Below are 22,355 nucleotides of genomic sequence, written 5' to 3'. Positions count from 1 at the left end.
AACACTGATGATTATAAACTATTTTTTTACTCTTTACCAATCCAATAGGTACATTCTCACATGTCTGGAAGAGGCATGAAAACTTGCCTTTTATGATAGGCATTTTCATTCCCATGTCTCAAAAACTAAGGTATGATATTTTAATCCTTTTGTAGTGTTGGTACTAAAACAAAAGTCAATTGATACATGTTTATGTTCTCTGGTTCTCTCTGGAATGAAATAATTTTTTTCTTTAATTATGGATTTCCTCTGACTTGCTCACGACTCCATACCTAACTCCAAAAACAGTGCCTCACAAACAGCAGGTACAAATAAATGTACAATCAATGAGTGAATATATGAATTTCAATGAGTCTATTAAAAATTTGGCAAAGAAAGCATACATCATATTAACCATCATCATAAGAAGAATAAGTTCAGCAAACTTTTAAGGTGGACCTCAAACAGAGAAGCCTAGTATCCCTAACTGAAGGTGAGCAGATAAAAGTCAGAGCTGGAGAGCATGAGCCAAGTGTTAGAAACAGTGGTCTAAGACTTAACTAGACCCCAAAACACAAATGGACAAAAGGAAAAATGTATCACCCACCCACCTCACCCTCACAGGATGGTGGTAACCCCTAGTGAAATCCCGGCTCAGTCACTAGAAACACCTTTCTCTGAAACAGAGATCCAGTTTTCCCTTAACCAACTTATTTGACATCCTAGTTCATGTAGGACAGTGAACCCTAACCCTGGTCTTGGAACTATTCCAAAATCTCTAGCCCAAATAACACCCATGAACATAATAAAAAATACAATCATATTTTTTAAAAAAAATCAGGAGGAGGGACTGTGTAAAACTAATCAAACAAGTTAGGGTTTCCCAATTCCAGAAACAAACAGGGATCCATAAAGCAGTGGCATGGCCCCTTGAATAAGCCTGATAAAGCAAGGATACTTGACGGGACCAGAGCATATTTAACCTAAAAAAAAAAAAAAACGAGAATGGGGGAGGCGGGGCAAGATGGCGGACTGGTGAGCTGTATGTTTCAGTTACTCCTCCAGGAAAGTAGGTAGAAAGCCAGGAACTGCGTGGACTGGACACCACAGAGCAATCTGACTTTGGGCATACTTCATACAGCACTCATGAAAACGTGGAACTCCTGAGATCAGCGAAATCTGTAAGTTTTTGCGGCCAGGGGACCCGCGCCCATCCCTGCCAGGCTCAGTCCCGTGGGAGGAGGGGCTGTCAGCTCCGGGAAGAAGGGAGAACTGCAGTGGCAGCCCTTATCGGAAACTCATTCTACTGATCCAAACTCCAACCACAGACAGACTGAGACCAGACACCAGAGAATCTGAGAGCAGCCAGCCCAGCAGAGAGGAGACAGGCATAGAAAAAAAACAACACGAAAAACTCCAAAATAAAAGCGGAGGATTTTTGGAGTTCTGGTGAACATAGAAAGGGGAAGGGCAGAGCTCAGGCCCTGAGGCGCATATGCAAATCCCGAAGAAAAGCTGATCTCTCTGCCCTGTGGACCTTTCCTTAATGGCCCTGGTTGCTTTCTCTCTTAGCATTTCAATAACCCATTAAATCTCTGAGGAGGGCCCTTTTTTTTTTTTTTAATCCTTTTTTCTTTTTCTAAAACAATTACTCTAAGAAGCCCAATACAGAAAGCATCAAAGACTTACAATTTGGGCAGGTCAAGACAAGAGCAGAACTAAGAGAGCTCTGAGACAAAAGGCAATAATCCAGCAGCTGAGAAAATTCACTAAACACCACAACTTCCTAAGAAAAGGGGGGTGTCCACTCACAGCCATCATCCTGGTGGACAGGAGACACTCCTGCCCATCGCCAGCCCCATAGCCCAGAGCTGCCCCAGACAACCCAGTGTGACGGAAGTGCTTCAAATAACAGGCACACACCACAAAACTGGGCGGGGACATTAGCCTTCCCTGCAACCTCAGCTGATTGTCCCAGAGTTGGGAAGGTAGAGCAGTGTGAATTAACAAAGCTCCATTCAGCCATCATTTCAGCAGACTGGGAGCCTCCCTACACAGCCCAGCAGCCCAGAACTGCCCTGGGGAGACGGCACTCACCTGTGACATAGCACAGTCATCCCTCAACAGAGGACACGGGGTGCACAGCCTGGAAGAGGGGCCCACTTGCAAGTCTCAGGAGCCATACACCAATACCAAGGACTTGTGGGTCAGTGGCAGAGGCAAACTGTGGCAGGACTGAACTGAAGGATTAGACTATTGCAGCAGCTTTAAAACTCTAGGATCACCAGGGAGATTTGATTGTTAGGGCCACCCCCCCTCCCTGACTGCCCAGAAACACACCCCATATACAGGGCAGGCAACACCAACTACACACGCAAGCTTGGTACACCAATTGGACCCCACAAGACTCACTCCCCCACTCACCAAAAAGGCTAAGCAGGGGAGAACTGGCTCATGGAGAACAGGTGGCTCGTGGATGCCACCTGCTGGTTAGTTAGAGAAAGTGTACTCCACGAAGCTGTAGATCTGATAAATTAGGGATAAGGACTTCAATTGGTCTACAAATCCTAAAAGAACCCTATCAAGTTCAGCAAATGCCACGAGGCCAAAAACAACAGAAAATTATAAAGCATATGAAAAAACCAGACGATATGGATAACCCAAGCCCAAGCACCCAAATCAAAAGATTAGAAGAGACACAGCACCTAGAGCAGCTACTCAAAGAACTAAAGATGAACAAGGAGACCATAGTATGGGATACAAAGGAAATCAAGAAGACCCTACAAGAGCATAAAGAAGACATTGCAACACTAAATAAAAAAATGGATGATCTTATGGAAATTAAAGAAACTGTTGACCAAATTAAAAAGATTCTGGACACTCATAGTACAAGACTAGAGGAAGTTGAACAACAAATCAGTGACCTGGAAGATGACAGAATGGAAAATGAAAGCATAAAAGAAAGAATGGGGAAAAAAAATGAAAAAATCGAAATGGACCTCAGGGATATGATAGATAATATGAAACGTCCGAATATAAGACTCATTGGTGTCCCAGAAGGGGAAGAAAAGGGTAAAGGTCTAGGAAGAGTATTCAAAGAAATTGTTGGGGAAAACTTCCCAAATCTTCTAAACAACATAAATACACAAATCCTAAATGCTCAGTGAACTCCAAATAGAATAAATCCGAATAAACCCACTCCGAGACATATTCTGATCACACTGTCAAACACAGAAGAGAAGGAGCAAGTTCTGAAAGCAGCAAGAGAAAAGCAATTCACCACATACAAAGGAAACAGCATAAGACTAAGTAGTGACTACTCAGCAGCCACCATGGAGGCAAGAAGGCAGTGGCACGATATATTCAAAATTCTGAGTGAGAAAAATTTCCAGCCAAGAATACTTTATCCAGCAAAGCTCTCCTTCAAATTTGAGGGAGAGCTTAAATTTTTCACAGACAAACAAATGCTGAGAGAATTTGCCCTACTGGAGATACTAAAGGGAGCCCTACAGACAGAGAAACAAAGAAAGGACAGAGAGACTTGGAGAAAGGTTCAGTACTAAAGAGATTCGGTATGGGTACAATAAAGGATATTAATAGAGAGAGGGGAAAAATATGACAAGCATAAACCAAAGGATAAGATGGCTGATTCAAGAAATGCCTTCACGGTTATAATGTTGAATGTAAATGGATTAAACTCCCCAATTAAAAGATATAGATTCGCAGAATGGATCAAAAAAAATGAACCAGCAATATCTTGCATACAAGAGACTCATCTTAGACACAGGGACACAAAGAAACTGAAAGTGAAAGGATGGAAAAAAATATTTCATGCAACCTACAGCCAAAAGAAAGCAGGTGTAGCAATATTAATCTCAAATAAAATAGACTTCAAATGCAGGGATGTTTTGAGAGACAAAGAAGGCCACTACATACTAATAAAAGGGGCAATTCAACAAGAAGAAATAACAATCGTAAATGTCTATGCACCCAATCAAGGTGCCACAAAATACATGAGAGAAACACTGGCAAAACTAAAGGAAGCAATTGATGTTTCCACAATAATTGTGGGAGACTTCAACACATCACTCTCTCCTATAGATAGATCAACCAGACAGAAGACCAATAAGGAAACTGAAAACCTAAACAATCTGATAAATGAATTAGATTTAACAGACATATACAGGACATTACATCCCAAATCACCAGGATACACATACTTTTCTAGGGCTCATGGAACTTTCTCCAGAATAGATCATATGCTGGGACATAAAACAAGCCTCAATAAATTTAAAAAGATTGAAATTATTCAAAGCACATTCTCTGACCACAATGGAATACAATTAGAAGTCAATAACCATCAGAGACTTAGAAAATTCACAAATACCTGGAGGTTAAACAACACACTCCTAAACAATCAGTGGGTTAAAGAAGAAATAGCAAGAGAAATTCCTAAATACATAGAGACGAATGAAAATGAGAACACAACATACCAAAACCTATGGGATGCAGCAAAAGCAGTGCTGAGGGGGAAATTTATAGCACTAAACGCATATATTAAAAAGGAAGAAAGAGCCAAAATCAAAGAACTAATGGATCAACTGAAGAAGCTAGAAAATGAACAGCAAACCAACTCTAAACCAAGTAGAAGAAAAGAAATAACAAGGATTAAAGCAGAAATAAATGACATAGAGAACAAAAAAACAATAGAGAGGATAAATATCACCAAAAGTTGGTTCTTTGAGAAGATCAACAAGACTGACAAGCCCCCAGCTAGACTGACAAAATCAAAAAGAGAGAAGACCCATATAAACAAAATAATGAATGAAAAAGGTGACATAACTGCAGATCCTGAAGACATTAAAAAAATTATAAGAGGATACTATGAACAACTGTATGGCAACAAACTGGATAATGTAGAGGAAATGGACAATTTCCTGGAAACATATGAACAACCTAGACTGACCAGAGAAGAAATAGAAGACCTCAACCAACCCATCACAAGCAAAGAGATCCAATCAGTCATCAAAAATCTTCCCACAAATAAATGCCCAGGGCCAGATGGCTTCACAGGGGAATTCTACCAAACTTTCCAGAAAGAACTGACACCAATCTTACTCAAACTCTTTCAAAACATTGAAGAAAACGGAACACTACCGAACTCATTTTATGAAGCTAACATCAATCTAATACCAAAACCAGGCAAAGATGCTACAAAAAAGGAAAACTACCAGCCAATCTCCCTAATGAATATAGATGCAAAAATCCTCAACAAAATACTTGCAAATCGAGTCCAAAGACACATTAAAAAAATCATACACCATGAACAAGTGGGGTTCATTCCAGGCATGCAAGGATGGTTCAACATAAGAAAATCAATCAATGTATTACAACACATTAACAAGTCAAAAGGGAAAAATCAATTGATCATCTCAATAGATGCTGAAAAAGCATTTGACAAAATCCAACATCCCTTTTTGATAAAAACACTTCAAAAGGTAGGAATTGAAGGAAACTTCCTCAACATGATAAAGAGCATATATGAAAAACCCACAGCCAGCATAGTACTCAATGGTGAGAGACTGAAAGCCTTCCCTCTAAGATCAGGAACAAGACAAGGATGCCCGCTGTCACCACTGTTATTCAACATTGTGCTGGAAGTGCTAGCCAGGGCAATCCAGCAAGACAAAGAAATAAAAGGCATCCAAATTGGAAAAGAAGAAGTAAAACTGTCATTGTTTGCAGATGATATGATCTTATATCTGGAAAACCCTGAGAAATCGACGATACAGCTACTAGAGCTAATAAACAAATTTAGCAAAGTAGCGGGATACAAGATTAATGCACATAAGTCAGTAATGTTTCTATATGATAGAAATGAACAAACTGAACAGACACTCAAGAAAAAGATACCATTTTCAATAGCAACTAAAAAAATCAAGTACCTAGGAATAAACTTAACCAAAGATGTAAAAGACCTATACAAAGAAAACTACATAACTCTACTAAAAGAAATAGAAGGGGACCTTAAAAGATGGAAAAATATTCCATGTTCATGGATAGGAAGGCTAAATGTCATTAAGATGTCAATTCTACCCCAACTCATCTACAGATTCAATGCAATCCCAATCAAAATTCCAACAACCTACTTTGCAGACTTGGAAAAGCTAGTTATCAAATTTATTTGGAAAGGGAAGATGCCTCGAATTGCTAAAGACACTCTAAAAAAGAAAAACCAAGTGGGAGGACTTACACTCCCTGACTTTGAAGCTTATTATAAAGCCACAGTTGCCAAAACAGCATGGTACTGGCACAAAGATAGACATATAGATCAATGGAATTGAATTGAGAATTCAGAGATAGACCCTCAGATCTATGGCCGAGTGATCTTTGATAAGGCCCCCAAAGTCACTGAACTGAGTCATAATGGTCTTTTCAACAAATGGGGCTGGGAGAGTTGGATATCCATATCCAAAAGAATGAAAGAGGACCCCTACCTCACCCCCTACACAAAAATTAACTCAAAATGGACGAAAGATCTCAATATAAAAGAAAGTACCATAAAACTCCTAGAAGATAATGTAGGAAAACATCTTCAAGACCTTGTATTAGGCGGCCACTTCCTAGACTTTATACCCAAAGCACAAGCAACAAAAGAGAAAATAGATAAATGGGAACTCCTCAAGCTTAGAAGTTTCTGCACCTCAAAGGAATTTCTCAAAAAGGTAAAGAGGCAGCCAACACAATGGGAAAAAATTTTTGGAAACCATGTATCTGACAAAAGACTGATATCTTGCATATATAAAGAAATCCTACAACTCAATGACAATAGTACAGACAGCCCAATTATAAAATGGGCAAAAGATATGAAAAGACAGTTCTCTGAAGAGGAAATACAAATGGCCAAGAAACACATGAAAAAATGTTCAGCTTCACTAGCTCTTAGAGAGATGCAAATTGAGACCACAATGTGATACCATCTCACACCAATTAGAATGGCTGCCATTAAACAAACAGGAAACTACAAATGCTGGAGGGGATGTGGAGAAATTGGAACTCTTATTCATTGTTGGTGGGACTGTACAATGGTTCAGCCACTCTGGAAGTCAGTCTGGCAGTTCCTCAGAAAACTAGATATAGAGTTACCGTTCGATCCAGCGATTGCACTTCTCGGTATATACCCGGAAGGTCGGAAAGCAGTGACACGAACAGATATCTGCATGCCAATGTTCACAGCAGCATTATTCACAATTGCCAAGAGATGGAAACAACCCAAATGTCCTTCAACAGATGAGTGGATAAATAAAATGTGGTATATACACATGATGGAATACTACATGGCAGTAAGGAACGATCTCGTGAAACGTATGACAACATGGATGAACCTTGAAGACATAATGCTGAGTGAAATAAGCCAGGCACAAAAAGAGAAATATTATATGCTAACACTAATGGGAACTTTGAAAAATGTAAAACAAATGGTTTATAATGTAGAATGTAAGGGAACTAGCGATAGAGAGCAATTAAGGAAGGGGGGACAATAATCCAAGAACAGATAAGCTATTTAACGTTCTGGGGATGCCCAGGAATGACTATGGTCTGTTAATTTCTGATGGATACAGTAGGAACAAGTTCACAGAAATGTTGCTATATTATGTAACTTTCTTGGGGTAAAGTAGGAACATGTTGGAAGTTAAGCAGTTATCTTAGGTTAGTTGTCTTTTTCTTACTCCCTTGTTATGGTCTCTTTGAAATGTTCTTTTACTGTATGTTTGTTTTCTTTTTAACTTTTTTTTCATACAGTTGATTTAAAAAAGAAGGGAAAGTTAAAAAAAAAAAAAAAGAAAAACAAGGAAAAAAAAAGATGTAGTGCCCCCTTGAGGAGCCTGTGGAGAATGCAGGGGTATTGGCCTACCCCACCTCGATGGTTGCTAACATGACCACAGACATAGGGGACTGGTGGTTTGATGGGTTGACCCCTCTACCATAGGTTTTACCCTTGGGAAGACGGTTGCTGCAAAGGAGAGGCTAGGCCTCCCTATAGTTGTGCCTAAGAGCCTCCTCCTGAATGCCTCTTTGTTGCTCAGATGTGGCCCTCTCTCTCTGGCTAAGCCAACTTGAAAGGTGAAATCACTGCCCTCCCCGCTACGTGGGATCAGACACCCAGGGGAGTGAAACTCCCTGGCAACGTGGAATATGACTCCCGGGGAGGAATGTAGACCTGGTATCGTGGGACGGAGAACATCTTCTTGACCAAAAGGGGAATGTGAAAGGAAATGAAATAAGCTTCAGTGGCAGAGAGATTCCAAAAGGAGCCGAGAGGTCACTCTGGTGGGCACTCTTACGCACACTTTAGACAACCCTTTTTAGGTTCCAAAGAACTGGGGTAGCTGGTGGTGGATACCTGAAACTATCAAACTACAACCCAGAACCCATGAATCTCGAAGACAGTTGTATAAAAATGTAGCTTATGAGGGGTGACAATGGGATTGGGAAAGCCATAAGGACCACACTCCACTTTGTTTAGTTATTGATGGATGAGTAGAAAAATAGGGGAAGGAAACAAACAGACAAAGGTACCCAGTGTTCTTTTTTACTTCAATTGCTCTTTTTCACTCTAATTATTATTCTTGTTATTTTTGTGTGTGTGCTAATGAAGGTGTCAGGGATTGATTTAGGTGATGAATGTACAACTATGTAATGGTACTGTAAACAATTGAAAGTACGATTTGTTTTGTATGACTGCGTGGTATGTGAATATATCTCAATAAAATGAAGATAAAAAAAAAAAAAAGACGACTCTGAAGGTACATGATAACATCTTCAAATACCTGAGGAGCTATCATGAAGAAAAAAAATTAACTTTAATCTGGGCAATTCCAGCAGGAGAAATCAACAGCAATGGCTGTCATAGGGAGACCCTCTAATGACAGAGTGGGCTCTCTTCATTCCACAAACGGCTCAAGGGCCGTACCAGGCACCAATGAACCCTGATCACTGCCCTAACAATCCTGTAGGAGAATGCGACCTTATGTCAAATCACCAGACTGTGTCCTGGTAGTGAGACTAAGGAAAAGTTTTGCTACAGATTACAATAGAAATGTAAATATTTAGAAGATTACCAGTATTTACTTTTGCCATTTACTGGAAGATTTTTACAGTATTCAGTGTGAAATAATGCCATTAAAAATAGTTGCAAGCTTCTCATTATTTATTTTCAATTGATTTAATACAGATCATAGGAATGCTTGCATAAGCCAAAATTAATTTTGAGTTTGTCCTTAAAAGCCCCATAGTGCCTTTAAAGGCAATGTTACTGCTTCAACTGTACAAGGAAATTTAGACATTTGAGAAGCTGCAATTATCTGTGTGGCTTGACAGCACTGTGAGCTAGACCAGATTCTACAGCAGTGCCACCCACTACAGTTTTCAGTATGGTAGCCACAAGCTACATGTAGCCATTAAACACTTAAAATCAGCTTAGGGTGACCAAGGACCTAAATTCTTAATTTTGTTTACTATTATTGGATTTAAATTTCAGTGGCCACACATGGCTAGTGGCCATCTATTGGACAGCACAATTCTAGAGAGAGATTAACAATAAGATTTGTAAAGCAGGACCTTTCTAGAGAAAAGAGGAGCAATGGTGAGATGGCAGCCACGAGATGACATCTGATATACATCTGTTTCTAAGCAGTTTTCACTCAATCAGAAGTTGAATTGAATGAATGATGACTAGAAAACAACTCTAAACTCCACTGCAGCCAAATGAATAAGCTATGTACTATAACATGACTTCAGAAGAAGATCAATCCCTCTGTTTACTTTGGATCTTTGCATTAAATTACTTTTCCTCTGTACTAAATGAGAGCCTTAAAAAGATATTTTTAGATTCATTAACACTCAGCTAAGGGGGCAATAAGGAGTCAGAAACAGATTCTGATTCAATACATTAAATGGAAAAGAAGAGCAACTGTAAAACAATCGTGAAGCAATATAAAGCCATTGACTGAGATGAGGACACAATTGTCCCAGTGATTCTGGGTAGAACAGTGAATCTGATAACCTCAAGAAATGGTCCCCAAAGCAGAGTACAAGGAGATTAATTGGGATGAGAGAAGAAAATACTAAAATTTCTATTTATATTTAATGTTTACATAAAAAAATAAGACATACGCTTTACTAACACATTGGATTTGGATTGACATTTACGCCCTCACTCAGTTCACATGTCATACAACCACAAATCTGATAAGGCACTTGAGGCATCCTGAGGGAAAACTGGGAATTTCAAGCCAAAAATATTGACAGTGGTTACTCTGTTCCATCAAATGCTTTCAAACTTCAGTTTACTGCCACTTACATTTGGCCATTTGGATTTAGAGCATATATTATTTTCAAATGCAAAATACTTACAAAATTGTAAAACATTGCAAATATTGGGTGTGATTGTGACCACAAAATCATTTCCCATGAAGAGTGTCTGATTATCTCAAAGCGAAGTACTTGTTTCTGAGCTTACAAGATTTGTTATGCATCATTCTTTACAAAAAAAAGCAAATGTTCAAAATACGATGACCTGTTCTGTGACAACAGGTGGTTGTCAGGAGTGTCCATCCAGTAGGTATTTTCAAAAATGTACATAAATATACAACTTCAAAGTAAAAATGACTTTTTAACAATCCATGAGAAAGTCTTTTGAAGTGGGCATTTTGAAACAGCTATTTTGAAATGTTTGCAGTGTTATGTGATTTTGTTGCCAAAAGCTTTAAATGCTCATACAGCCTAACATTTTAAACTTGGAAATAAGATTCTCTAATCTGTTTAAAAATACTTCACATGAAGATTGTCAATGGACTTTTAACATAATTCTTAAAAATATTAAATTACTCAGCTTTCCAATTAGTTTGCAGGGATTGACTGACATCAGGTAAGAGGAAAAATTGTCAGATGTACTTCTGCAAGAATCTGTAAAACTAGTAGATGGAGCTGAAAAATGAGTGCACATCATCATTTAGCAAACACAGTCAACAATTTATTTCTTTAATTTGGATTGACAGATCTTTGTAAAGCATCTTTGTTCAACTATGACAGATATTAAAATCAAATATAAAAATAAGCTGAACTTTGAGACCTCTGAATCACTGCACTGCCAAGTATTAAACCAAGATTTTTAAAAATGGTGATGTATATTTGATCATAACATGCTCACTAAAATTTTGCAAAAATTGGGACTCAATCATATTGTTCTTATTAAATATATCATCATTATTTATTTTACATAAAAATGGAATTTACTTTAAAATATTATTTCATCTTTACTTAACCTGAGTATGTTTTTTTTGATTGATAATACAGAGAATACATATTTATAACAAAAGGTTTATATATTTTGTAAATTAAAAACTTAAAGACATTGGGGATAGATGCTCAAAGCATTTTTATTAAAAAAATGTAATCAAAAAATTTTCAGGGCCACTGTCCTAATGTGTCCTACTTCAAATAGTGATTTTTTTTTTAATTCTCATAAAAAAAAAAACAAAGCAAAAGAAAAACTTTAAAACAAAAATTAATGTCAATTCACTTTAACTGTTTTAATAAACTATTCTGTATGAGAGGATTTTGTGTAATCAAAGCAAACAATGATATGAAAACAGGTCAAGAACTATTGAAATGACTACTAAAAAGGTGATCAAGCCCATGTTGCAGTGACCTGAGTCACTTATAAAGCCAGCCAGGGTAATCTCACAATCCAGTTCAGGGTGTAGTCTCTGATTCTGCCCTTCAAAAACCACTTAGTGGCCTCCTGGCCCGTGTGACAACCCTTCTCTTCAAAGACACTGAGAAATTATTTTCTCCATATACCACTCCACGCCCTTCTAAAACGCACCTGAGACTTTCTTCCCGGGTCACAGACCACATTTCTACTTCCAACACCAGACCTGCTGTTCTGGTTCAACATACTCTGGAGGCTGAAAAGTCAATACGCTGGAAAAATTTTTAAAGTTAAAAGTTTGCCTCAGTTATAACTTTGAAATGTATAACTTCTTCTAGTACTGAAAAGAACAGAATGTCAAATATTAGCAAGACAAATCCCACCATAAGCCGCGCTGAGTATCTCTTTCAAATGATACAGATATTCGTAAAGACAGGCCCCGCAATCCCCAGGTTAAGTCCTTGCTAAAATAAAACAGTTTGCACATGGGAACAGGAAATTTGTGACAAAGAACAAAGAAAACACAGACAGATGAAAAAGGCCCTGATCAGCGATTTTTCCTTCTGTTTTCACGAGCAGTGAAAGGCCCAGGAACCGAACCGCACCCGGACCCGCCTTTCAATTGCTTGTATAGACGGAGCACGTGGTAGGGAAGCGCTGCAGGGGCCCAGGAGACCAGCGCCAACGAGGAGGCCTTCGAGAAGCCCAAGGAAAGGGTGCGAGGAGTCCCGGGGAGCTCCAGTTAGGGCGGCCGCCCACACCAAGGGCCTCCTTCCCCCCAACACCAGTGTCAGGGAAAGGGAGTGGGGGAGGGGATCTAGCACCCAGGTGGAAACATGCATTTCTGTAGACCCAATGTAGGGTGGTGTTACTTTTTGATTATTAAACTTCTTTCCACAAACCTTTTTCAGACGAGATTCATGGAACTCTCTGCTTGATGTCTCGTGGAATATGGTTTTCCAATGGTTGAAGAATAATCAAATAAATATAAAGTTCCCAAATATAATAATCCCAAAAGTTACACATTTCAACCTATCTTTCTTTTTTATTATTTTCAATGATTTTTATCAGAGAAGTTGCAGGTTTACAGAAAAATCATGCAGAAAATACCGAGTTTCCACACAACCTTCCTCCCATTATTAACACCTTGCATTAGTATAGTTTATGTGTTACAATTGATGAAAGAATATTATTATAACTATACTATTAACTACAGTCCATAGTTTACATTAGGGTTCACTTTTTGTGTTGCACAATCCTATGTTGTTTTTTAAAAACTTTTTATTCTAGTAACATACATACCACCTAAAATTTTGCCTTTTAACCACATTCAAATATATAATTCAGTGCAGTTAATAACATCTACAATGTTGTGTTACCGTCACCACCATCCATTACCAAAACTTTTCCATTACCCCAAAGAGAAACTCTGTACAATTTAAGCATTAACTCTGCATTCCCGACCCCCACCCCAGGCCCTGGTCTTTCTTAATCAGAGTAGAGGATAATAATTTTTCTTGAAATAATTCAATAACAAATACTTTCAAAATTTATTTGAAAGCTTTAAAACACACAAACCCCAGAAAATTAATAATCTTGATGCACTGAAAACATGCATCCTTCAAAAGGACAGTTTCCTCTGATATGACCACCACATAGTCAAATAAATAGATGTGCAATAAAGAAACAAAAAACTATACCAAGATTGTTAGAGGCAAGCAGCAACTTTAACACTGTAAAGTAAATATCCCCTTATTTCTAGTCAGGCCGCTAATTGAACTGCCCAGGAGCACATCACTGGAACAAGGCTATACAGGAATGAGCACACACAGATCAATATCCACAATATGACACCCATGCAGAAAAACTTCCACTCTGGCTAAAAGACAAGTTCAGTGGCTATTTGCCAATGGCATGGAGAGAGTAATCTGACTAAAAGTATTCACCAGATTGATGATTGAAATTCCTACCTTTAGAAATGCCAGAACCAACAAAAAGGAAGTGGAAACTTAGAAATGTTCAAAACCATTAAGAGCAAACAGGGAAAGAAGGCAAAAGGAGGGTCTTCCACTCGTGAGTTGACAAACCTAAAGCAGTTGCACACATCATTGAGGGAAGTATAGGGAGTGAGAGGCAGCTGCTGGTGGCTGTGTAGGGTTTGAGGGGATGTGGGAGGGGTGTGGGGATGCATGGGAATGTGTGGGATTGTGTGGGGAGTTGATGGAACGGGGGTTATGGAAGTAGGGTGGGAATGTGCAATGGATTTAGGGGGATTTCTAAGGGATTTAAGAGGGGAAAGGGTTAAGGGATATTGTGGTAAGTGGCATGAGGCTGGGTAGGTGTGTCTGTGGGAGGCATGGGGGATGTGGGGTACTGTGGAAGGTTATTCGGGGGTGCAGGGATATGGGGTATGCAGGTAGTGTATGGCAGGGTTGTGTGGTGGGTGCAGGCATGGCAAACATGGTGGACACAGGTACACGGGAGCATGTACATCTGAGCACATGTAGGTGCCTACTTTTTGTTTGTGTAAGGCACAAAATGTGCTTATTGTTTAATGTCCTTTTGATTTAAAATCCCTTCTCTTAAAGTTGGGATAGCCCAAGTATTTCTTTAAAATCAGGAACTGTATTGTACTCTTGTTTCACAGCACTTTGGGATCTGAGAGACAGAAAACTGAAAAAGAAATTGTGTTGCCACATTTCATCTCTGGAACTATAAAGACGAGTTATAATCTTATTTCCAGAAGCATGACCTCTATGCCTGCTCCTTACCAACCAGAGTCCCATTAAATCAAGCATGGATAGGACTTGGAAAGTGGAAAAACACATACAAACACAGGTCCCAGTATACAATTCGCTCCTTGTTTGTAAAATTTCCCTGATGCATTTTTCTATTGCTTTTCTAACAGATGGCAGTGTGTCTCAATGAATAACATCAATGTTTTGACAAGTATCATACTCTGTGAAGCTGTGCACAAAACCTGGATGGCCCTCCTAGGACAGAATTGTCACTTCGTGGCTATTTTAAATTTCCACCTCATTTTGAAGAATAGGGTCAGCCTTTAACTAAATCCAAACTTCATACATAATTTTGGTTTCAGCCTTCTCTTAGTTCTCCAGTGATCAATTATTCTGCCTAAGTTTCATTTTCTACTTCTTTTTCTTTCAGTTCATTTGGCAGCACTGAGACCTGCATACAGAGATTTTTCTCCTTGTTCAAAGTCTCTTGTTCACTTACACACACAACACAAATATTGAAAAGCAAAGAATTTCTGGGCTTTCCATTTCAGAGGATTTTACTTTCATGTTCTTACCTCTGAATTGTTAAGGTGGCATTTGTGAGTTCCTGAAAACCAGCCATCACTCGAACATTGGTCAATGTCCACCTTCTGAAGATTTATGTCAACTTTCATGACACCCCTTAAAAACAGAGAGAGATGAAAAGAACAAATTAATCTGAGCTGTTCTAACTCTGTATTTTACCCCAGGAATCAGACAAATCAGCAGAAATAATGCACTAAACATTTTCAAATTGCCCACTCACATTCAAGTAAAGTGAACCAAGTGAACACAGAAACATAATAGTATAGAATCAATAAATACTGCCTTTATGTAAGTCCCAAAGGCAGGGACTCTGTAATGTTCACTGTTCTGCCTTCAGCTCCTAGCATAATGCCTTGCACTTCAATAGTAGTAAGTGCTCAACAAATATTTGTTGATTGACTGAACTCCAGACAGCATTGCTCCGGACAAAGTAGCAAAGCTGACTCTAAAATACTACCTGCTCCCAGTGTCCCATCTTGTAAAGTGAATCAAACAAGCCCTGATCTATTACTTTCTATTCCTACTTCCCACTGCAAAGCTGGAGGGTGAGTAGACTGAGGACTACAGAAGAGCAGTATCAGAAGATAAACATCTCTTTCCTCTGATCTTCTATCCCAATGACTTTAAACAGCTCCTTAACTTCCCTGTGCACACCAAGCATGGAAATTTTCATCAGCTACAGAAGTGCTGATTAACATTTTTTCATTTAAAGCTGGAAACAAAAACACTGCATTTCACTTAGTAATTTGAGAAAACTCACTAAGAACTCACAAATTCAGAGCTAGCCAAAAGCAAAATTGTAAAAAACCTTACAAGTTTGTCTAGAATTCCCCCATTTTCCTCATCCAATTTCCCAGTATTTTCCTAAGATCCCTCCCTTTGTATTTCTCACCACCACCACCACTAGCAGCAGCAGCAGCAGCAGAAGTACCTGTCCTACACCGAACTGCCACACTTGGACTTCACTGAAATAAATATTCTGTGTTCTGAGCCCTAAGCTTTACAATGTAGTTTTTCCCAAACTTGGATAAAATATAAACACTTTGTAAAGGTAAAAAAAAATTTTCTAGATCCTATTCCCCCTACATATCAAAAACTATTTCCATTATAATATTACAAAAATATGAACATAAACCTAGGCTCAAAATCCTTTTATTACAGCACTTGTAGCCACAAAATAAAATTACAAAATACAAACAAATCTATAAAACCAACAAAATATAAATCAAGAATATTAATTTAAAGGGACTCATGATAATGCTTTTCTAAAGCTAAATCACTCCCAAAAAAGGAATATGGTAACAGATTTCTGTTTCAGCAGGCCGATATTACCATGTGTTATGACTCACTTCTCTACTCTCCTGTCTCCTTTTCAACCACTGCGAAATCTTTCGAGAGAGGAGCTTAATGTCATTTAGCCGTCACTTGGGGTGAATAAATAATTTACTTTTTTGGTATCTCTGCTCTCTTCTCTTTAACCTATGACAAAGTACTACACTGTGTGGCGCTAACACACTCAAAAGACCCCAAAAAGCAACAGGGACACTAAAGCCTCCTGCCTGTATTTGTTTACCCAGATAACCCAGAATATGTTTACATTCATGTTTTAGATGAGCACTGAAATGAAAGACCAAAAACTATCATAGGGTACTTGCAAATCCTTCAGAGAAATAGACCCCAGTTTGCAAAATACTACCATTGTGGGCTCCTAGTGCCATAAAACAAATTTTGTTCATGTGATAAATAACTGGATTCCCAGGTCACCTAATGCCTTAACCCATTCACCCCTTTACTCTTTCAACAAATATATATTGTATGGTCTGTGCATAACATTATAAGAGATGCTTTGAAGAATCAATTAATAAAAAAAGGTAAAAAAATTAAAAAGAGATGCTTTGGAGGATACAAACATGAACCACATGCACCCAAAAGAAAGAAGACATTTAAAAAGTATTAGGATGTACAAGAGAGAGATGCTAAAATTTGAGGACTTTGGAAAACTATCATCTGTGATATAGCAGGGATTCAATAAACACTGTTGACTGCCTTCAAACGGAAGAGTTCAATACAGCCCTTCCACATGGATCATACCAATCTTGCAAGCCCCTCCTGCTCTCTATTATGTTCTCCAGAAAATAACCTATTCATTTCTGCATTCATTCAATAAACAGTTGAGTGTCGTCTACTAGCGAAAACTGTTCTTGGCCTCTGAAATATGCTAGCAAGCATAAAAGGAATTCCTGTCCTCATGGAGCTTAATTCTAAGTGGGATAAACAGTTAATAAACGATGGCATATAATAAATAAACTATGCTATATGTTACAAAGTAGTAAGTGCTATGGAAAAAAAAATTGAGCAGTTAAGGGAGAGAGAAATAGAAGTAGAGGCAGGTTGAAAATTTTAAGGGTGGTCAGAATGGGCCCCACTGGGGTGACAGTTCTAACCACATACTCTTCAAGGTCTAACTACAACAGGTTCATATTTACACTCAAAATTGCCAGCCATCCTCTTTAGGGTCACAGAATTTCCCCCAGACTCCTGTCGCCCACTACATTTTGGTATTCCTCCCCGAAAATCTTATTTAGAAGATATTCATAAGGAGTTAACTAATCAAAATAATGCATTTCTATGTGCTCCACAGCAACTGTTTACTAATCAAGGAGGCCAAGTCTTCCTCAACAATCCTGCTACACTGACAGGATAGTCGCAGTACAGTCGAATGTCCCTGGGAGCCCCCTGGGAGCTCCCTGGGGATTCCAGGAGGCAGTAATCACTCTGGTCCCTTTCCTGGAGAAAACTAGCTTCAGAAATGGCTATCTTTATCGCTGCGAGCTCTCTCCCTTTAATTCCAGGCTCGTATCTGGCAACCAAAAAGTCACCACAGAATTTCGACTCTGCTCACGAAGCATCCCGGGCTTTGCACAAAGCCACGAGGTAATGAGCCGCGCTCCCCAGCGGGGAAATCAGCGCTGACTCATCCTCATTAGCGCCTCTGCCTGGGCCCCCGAGGCCTACAAAGCCCTCGGGAAGGCGCGCTCGACTTCCAGCAAGGAAAGCGGAGGTTTGGAGGTTTAGGTGGGAAGAGAATGCTCCCTTTGCGGGGAGGTGAGACAACATCCCGTGGAACAAAATGCTGAGACTCAGATACCTAACGGGTCCTCAGCGGCCTGGAGCAAGCACGGGAGAATCAGGTCAACTCCCTCCACTCCCCGCCCAAGAGCCATCGCGCGTGCGCTTGCGCTCAGCGTCCTCTGAGCAGAGGCCTCTGGGACAGAAGTGCTGCTTCCACATCCGGCGACCAGGCCTCTCTGGGGCGGAAGTGCTGTTCCCACATCCGGCGAGTGGGATCCCGCCGGGAAACTCCGAGGGCGAGGAAGTGGCAGCCGCCTGGTGGCGCGAGGACAGGAAAGCGAGGGCCCAAAAAAGACTCATAAGTAGCCTCTAGAGAATGGGAACTAGAGTAAATAATATCCACCACACACCTGGGTGTGCTCCACAGAACTGCATTTTCCTTTCTTTTGACTATCAGTCACTTGAAACGCCACAACCTCAAAATTGGATTCTTCGTGGCCCGTCCCCTTATGGTCTCTCTCTGTGAGTGGTGCCTCCATCCTTCCAGTTTCCAGGCTGGCAACCTATTTGTTTTGAAACTTGGCCCCTAAATCAAAGCAGTTGCCAAGTTCCATAGATTGTACCCCCTGTATGGTTCTTGTATGTGGACCCTTCCCCTCCGTTTTAACTACCACCGCCTTGGTTGGGGCCTGTGTCTCTTTCGGGGCTTAAAACATTAAACTGTCTTACTAATTGTACCTGTCTGTCACTGCTCCAGGTACAGATCCAGATTGTGTAGTTCCTGAGGTTTACACAGTTTAGGACCCTTCTTTAAGAAATAGGTACAAAATAATGAAACACATTCATATCACCATGAGCTCTCTGGCCCGTCTTCTTTGTGTTATAACTGCTGGATGGATAGATACAGTGGGCAGTAAAAATATCACCACAAGCCATTTCTGTACCAAATAGCTAGCACTAACTGTACACAGAAGTGACTGCGAACTATTTTAATATGCAGCAATAAATATGGTCTAACTTATCTTCAGCTTTCCCTTGCCAGTTTCCAAAAATGCCCACAGCCTAGGGAAACTGTGAGGGAGACAAGTGGAAAGAGGCCACTGCAGTTACAGTATCTTACTTTTGCAAATTTTGCAAAAACAAATGACCAAAAAACTGATTTCTGATGTCATTCCAGGACTTTAGAAGGTTCTCAAGCAAACCCTCACTGCTGTCCATGCAATCTTCAAAAGTTTAAACATCATATACTGCTGCCTGTATAAATTTTGAAACATGTAAATCTGATTATGACAACTGCCTGCTCAAAATCAGTATTTCCCAATTTCCTAAAGAATAAAATCTAAGCTCCTTGGTATAACAGTATAATCAGATCTCTCCTACTTCTAACTTCTCCCACCACTCTCCTGCATAGACTCATTGTGGCAGACAGTGAAAAATCACATATGGGGTTCTAAAACAATTCTACTGTCTGTGATGATTAAGTTCATGTGTCAATTTGGCTAAGTTATGGTGTCAAGTTGTTTGGCCAAACAAGTACTGGTCTGATTGTTACTGTGGTGGTATTTCATGGATTTAAGTTACTAATCAGTTGATTGCATCTATGCCTGATTCAATCTGTAATCAACAAAAGTGATGCCTTCAGCAATTAGAGATCTCATCTAATCAGTTGAAGGCCTTGAAAGGAGACCTGAGAATTTCAGCAGTCAAAAAGAAGAGTTTCTATCTCTACTTCAGCCAGCCAGCTTCTCCTGGGTAAGTCATCAAAACCTTGGTGCCTGCCCTACGGGATTCAACTTGCCAATCCCCATGGTCATGTGAGGGAACCATAATAAATCTCATAATATTTACATACATATACATCCTGTCAATTCTGTTTCCCTGAATAACCGTAATACAATGTCTCACATACCCATTAATTTATAGATGCATTTATAGATTAAGTCCTTTGTCTTAACTGTGCTTTATAACTCTTACCTGGCTCCTTTCTAAAGCCTTCCATGAACTCCAAGTCTGATTTGGAAGCTACTTCCTAATTCCTGCCATAATACACTGGCCATAGCTTTTTCTTAGCACTTAGCAGACTATATTATAATATTTGATTTTTATTGATCTGTTTTCTTCACTAGACTAAAATTTCCATGATGACATTGGCCATGCCTTTTCTACTTTTTCCTCAGCTCCTAAACAGCCCACTTCCAGAATTAGCCTTGGAGAAACTGTATACACAAGAGAGAAGCAAGGATCAGCTAAACTAACAACTGATAGAGGAAGAATACCCAGGAAAACCAAAAACTGTCATGAACTGCTGTGAGTGAATGGGGATGGAAAGAAAGACTGAAGATGGAAAGAAAGACTGGATATGTTGAAGGAAGGCTTCGAAATAATCTTTTTTCTGCCCCTTGTCATCTTAGACAATAACTTCCTGCTCCATCTCTACAAAAATTTGGCACTACCAGCCCAGAGAGTATTGGTGGGTTAGTATTAAGCAAATGTTCTGCTGAGATAAAGAGTTGATGAAAACAGATTCTGGTAGACCAGCTATCATCAGACAGTCACTCCTAACACATATAACCAGAACAGAATACAATGCCTAGAACTGGGTTGTGGTCACAACACATACAAAAAACCACGTAGCACTGGCTTTGAGAACAGGAATAGGCAGACACTGGAAAGGCCTCAGAGAGACAGTTAAAGTCTTGAAGGACAAAGAGGAAAATATTATTGAAGGCAGAAGAAAAAGGGAACTTTGTGTATAATAGGTTGAAATTTTGACAATACTATCATCTGTGAACAAATGAACTTGTAGATCTGGCTGAGGACACTTCAAGGCAGAATTCAGAGAGTGCCACCTGACTTCTGGCTGTCTATGATAACATGCAAAAATAAATAATGGACTAAAGAAGGAACTGGTTAATTTTGAGCAAAACTTAGAAGAAATGTAAAAAACCAGGCTTAGCTGGGTTTGAAAATAAAACTGCTTCTCATCCCCAGGGTCTTCTAGCAAAAGACTCTCAAAATGTGACATGGCTTCAGGGAAAGATCCGCTGCAGGATGGGGCTGTAATATCCTTTGTTAAGACCTCAAAATGATATAAGGCAGTGTTTCATAGAACCTTTCATCTAGGACAAAAGCCTTCTAATGGTCCTATGGATATGCTTTGTAGACTCTCTCCATTAAACAATGTGGATCCTAAGATTTTCAAGGGTACTATTGCACAGTAGTCACAGGGTCTGTGGTGATTTGAAGCTGTATGTACCCCAGAAGAACATGTTCTTAAATCCATTCCTGTTGATGAGGTTACTTCAGTTAGGATGCTACCCATCTCAATCAGGATGGGACTTATTTCTGTTAACTGCAATCCTTGATAAACAGAACAAATACAGAGAGAAAGAAAGCCATGGAAGCACAAAGCTGGAATCAGTGAAACCTGGAAGAGACAGGAGAAACCAGCAGATGCCACCATGTGCCTTGCCATCTGACAGAGGATCAGAGGATCACTGATCACCAGTCTTCAGGAAGAAAGCAGTTGCCTTGGTGATGCCTTGATTTGGACTTTTCCACAGTTTTAAACTGTAAGCTAATAAATTCCCTTTGTTTAAGCCAACTCACTTCATGGTACCTACTTTAAACAGCCTAGGAAACTGAAACAGGGCCCAAGATAGAAAAGCCTGGTCTCAAAGAGATTTGTGGGTAGGGTTTCTTTCTAATAAAATGAAGCCCAATAAGATTTATAGAAAACCCGCAATATTTTTCAGTGACTGGCATAGACAGGACCACTAGCATCTTGGATTAAAAGGGAAAGACAGTAAAAAAAAATGATAAAAGTCCTTTGCCCACCCCTACTTCTATCTTCTGTTGGCAGTAAGTAGGCAGAGCAGGCTACTCAGTTGCAAACATAAGTCATTTCTTAGGGAAAAGGAAGGATGACTCAGAGAACAGAATCAAGAGCCCAGAGGGTAAAGACAAGAACTGCATAGAATTATTCCCATGGACTGAGAGTGGAACCTAATCAAGGAACTGGCAATAGGTGCTCAGGTGGACTTCAGAATTGCTGTGGACCAGTAACTTCTATACGTCTCCTATGCCCTTGCCTTTTGAACTAGAGTGTTACTGTTATTATCCTAACCCTGTGCCACAATTATACATTAAGTGTGGGGGTGGGCATGGGGAACAGATAACATTTCTTTAGTTTGCAGGTCTTTAGATTGAGAAGTATTATATTGAAGGGACCATACATGTGGAGCCTCATCCTCATCTAAACATTT

General features: G+C 39.6%; 1 protein-coding gene across 1 annotated transcript in view; it reads right to left on the bottom strand.

The window, feature by feature from the left end:
- GPR158 (G protein-coupled receptor 158) overlaps positions 1-22,355 on the bottom strand; it is a 479,696-nt gene that overhangs the window by 426,125 nt on the left and 31,216 nt on the right. Inside the window, exon 2 of the mRNA XM_037837890.1 lies at positions 15,009-15,114. Coding sequence (XP_037693818.1) covers positions 15,009-15,114 — 106 coding nt within the window. The remainder of the gene's footprint in view (positions 1-15,008; positions 15,115-22,355) is intronic.

This window comes from Choloepus didactylus, chromosome 5 (assembly GCF_015220235.1).
Source record: "Choloepus didactylus isolate mChoDid1 chromosome 5, mChoDid1.pri, whole genome shotgun sequence".
NCBI classification, from domain to species: Eukaryota; Metazoa; Chordata; class Mammalia; order Pilosa; family Megalonychidae; genus Choloepus; species Choloepus didactylus.
The sequence above is the reverse complement of the archived record's forward strand: the minus strand, read 5'-3'. Positions and strand labels throughout refer to the sequence as shown.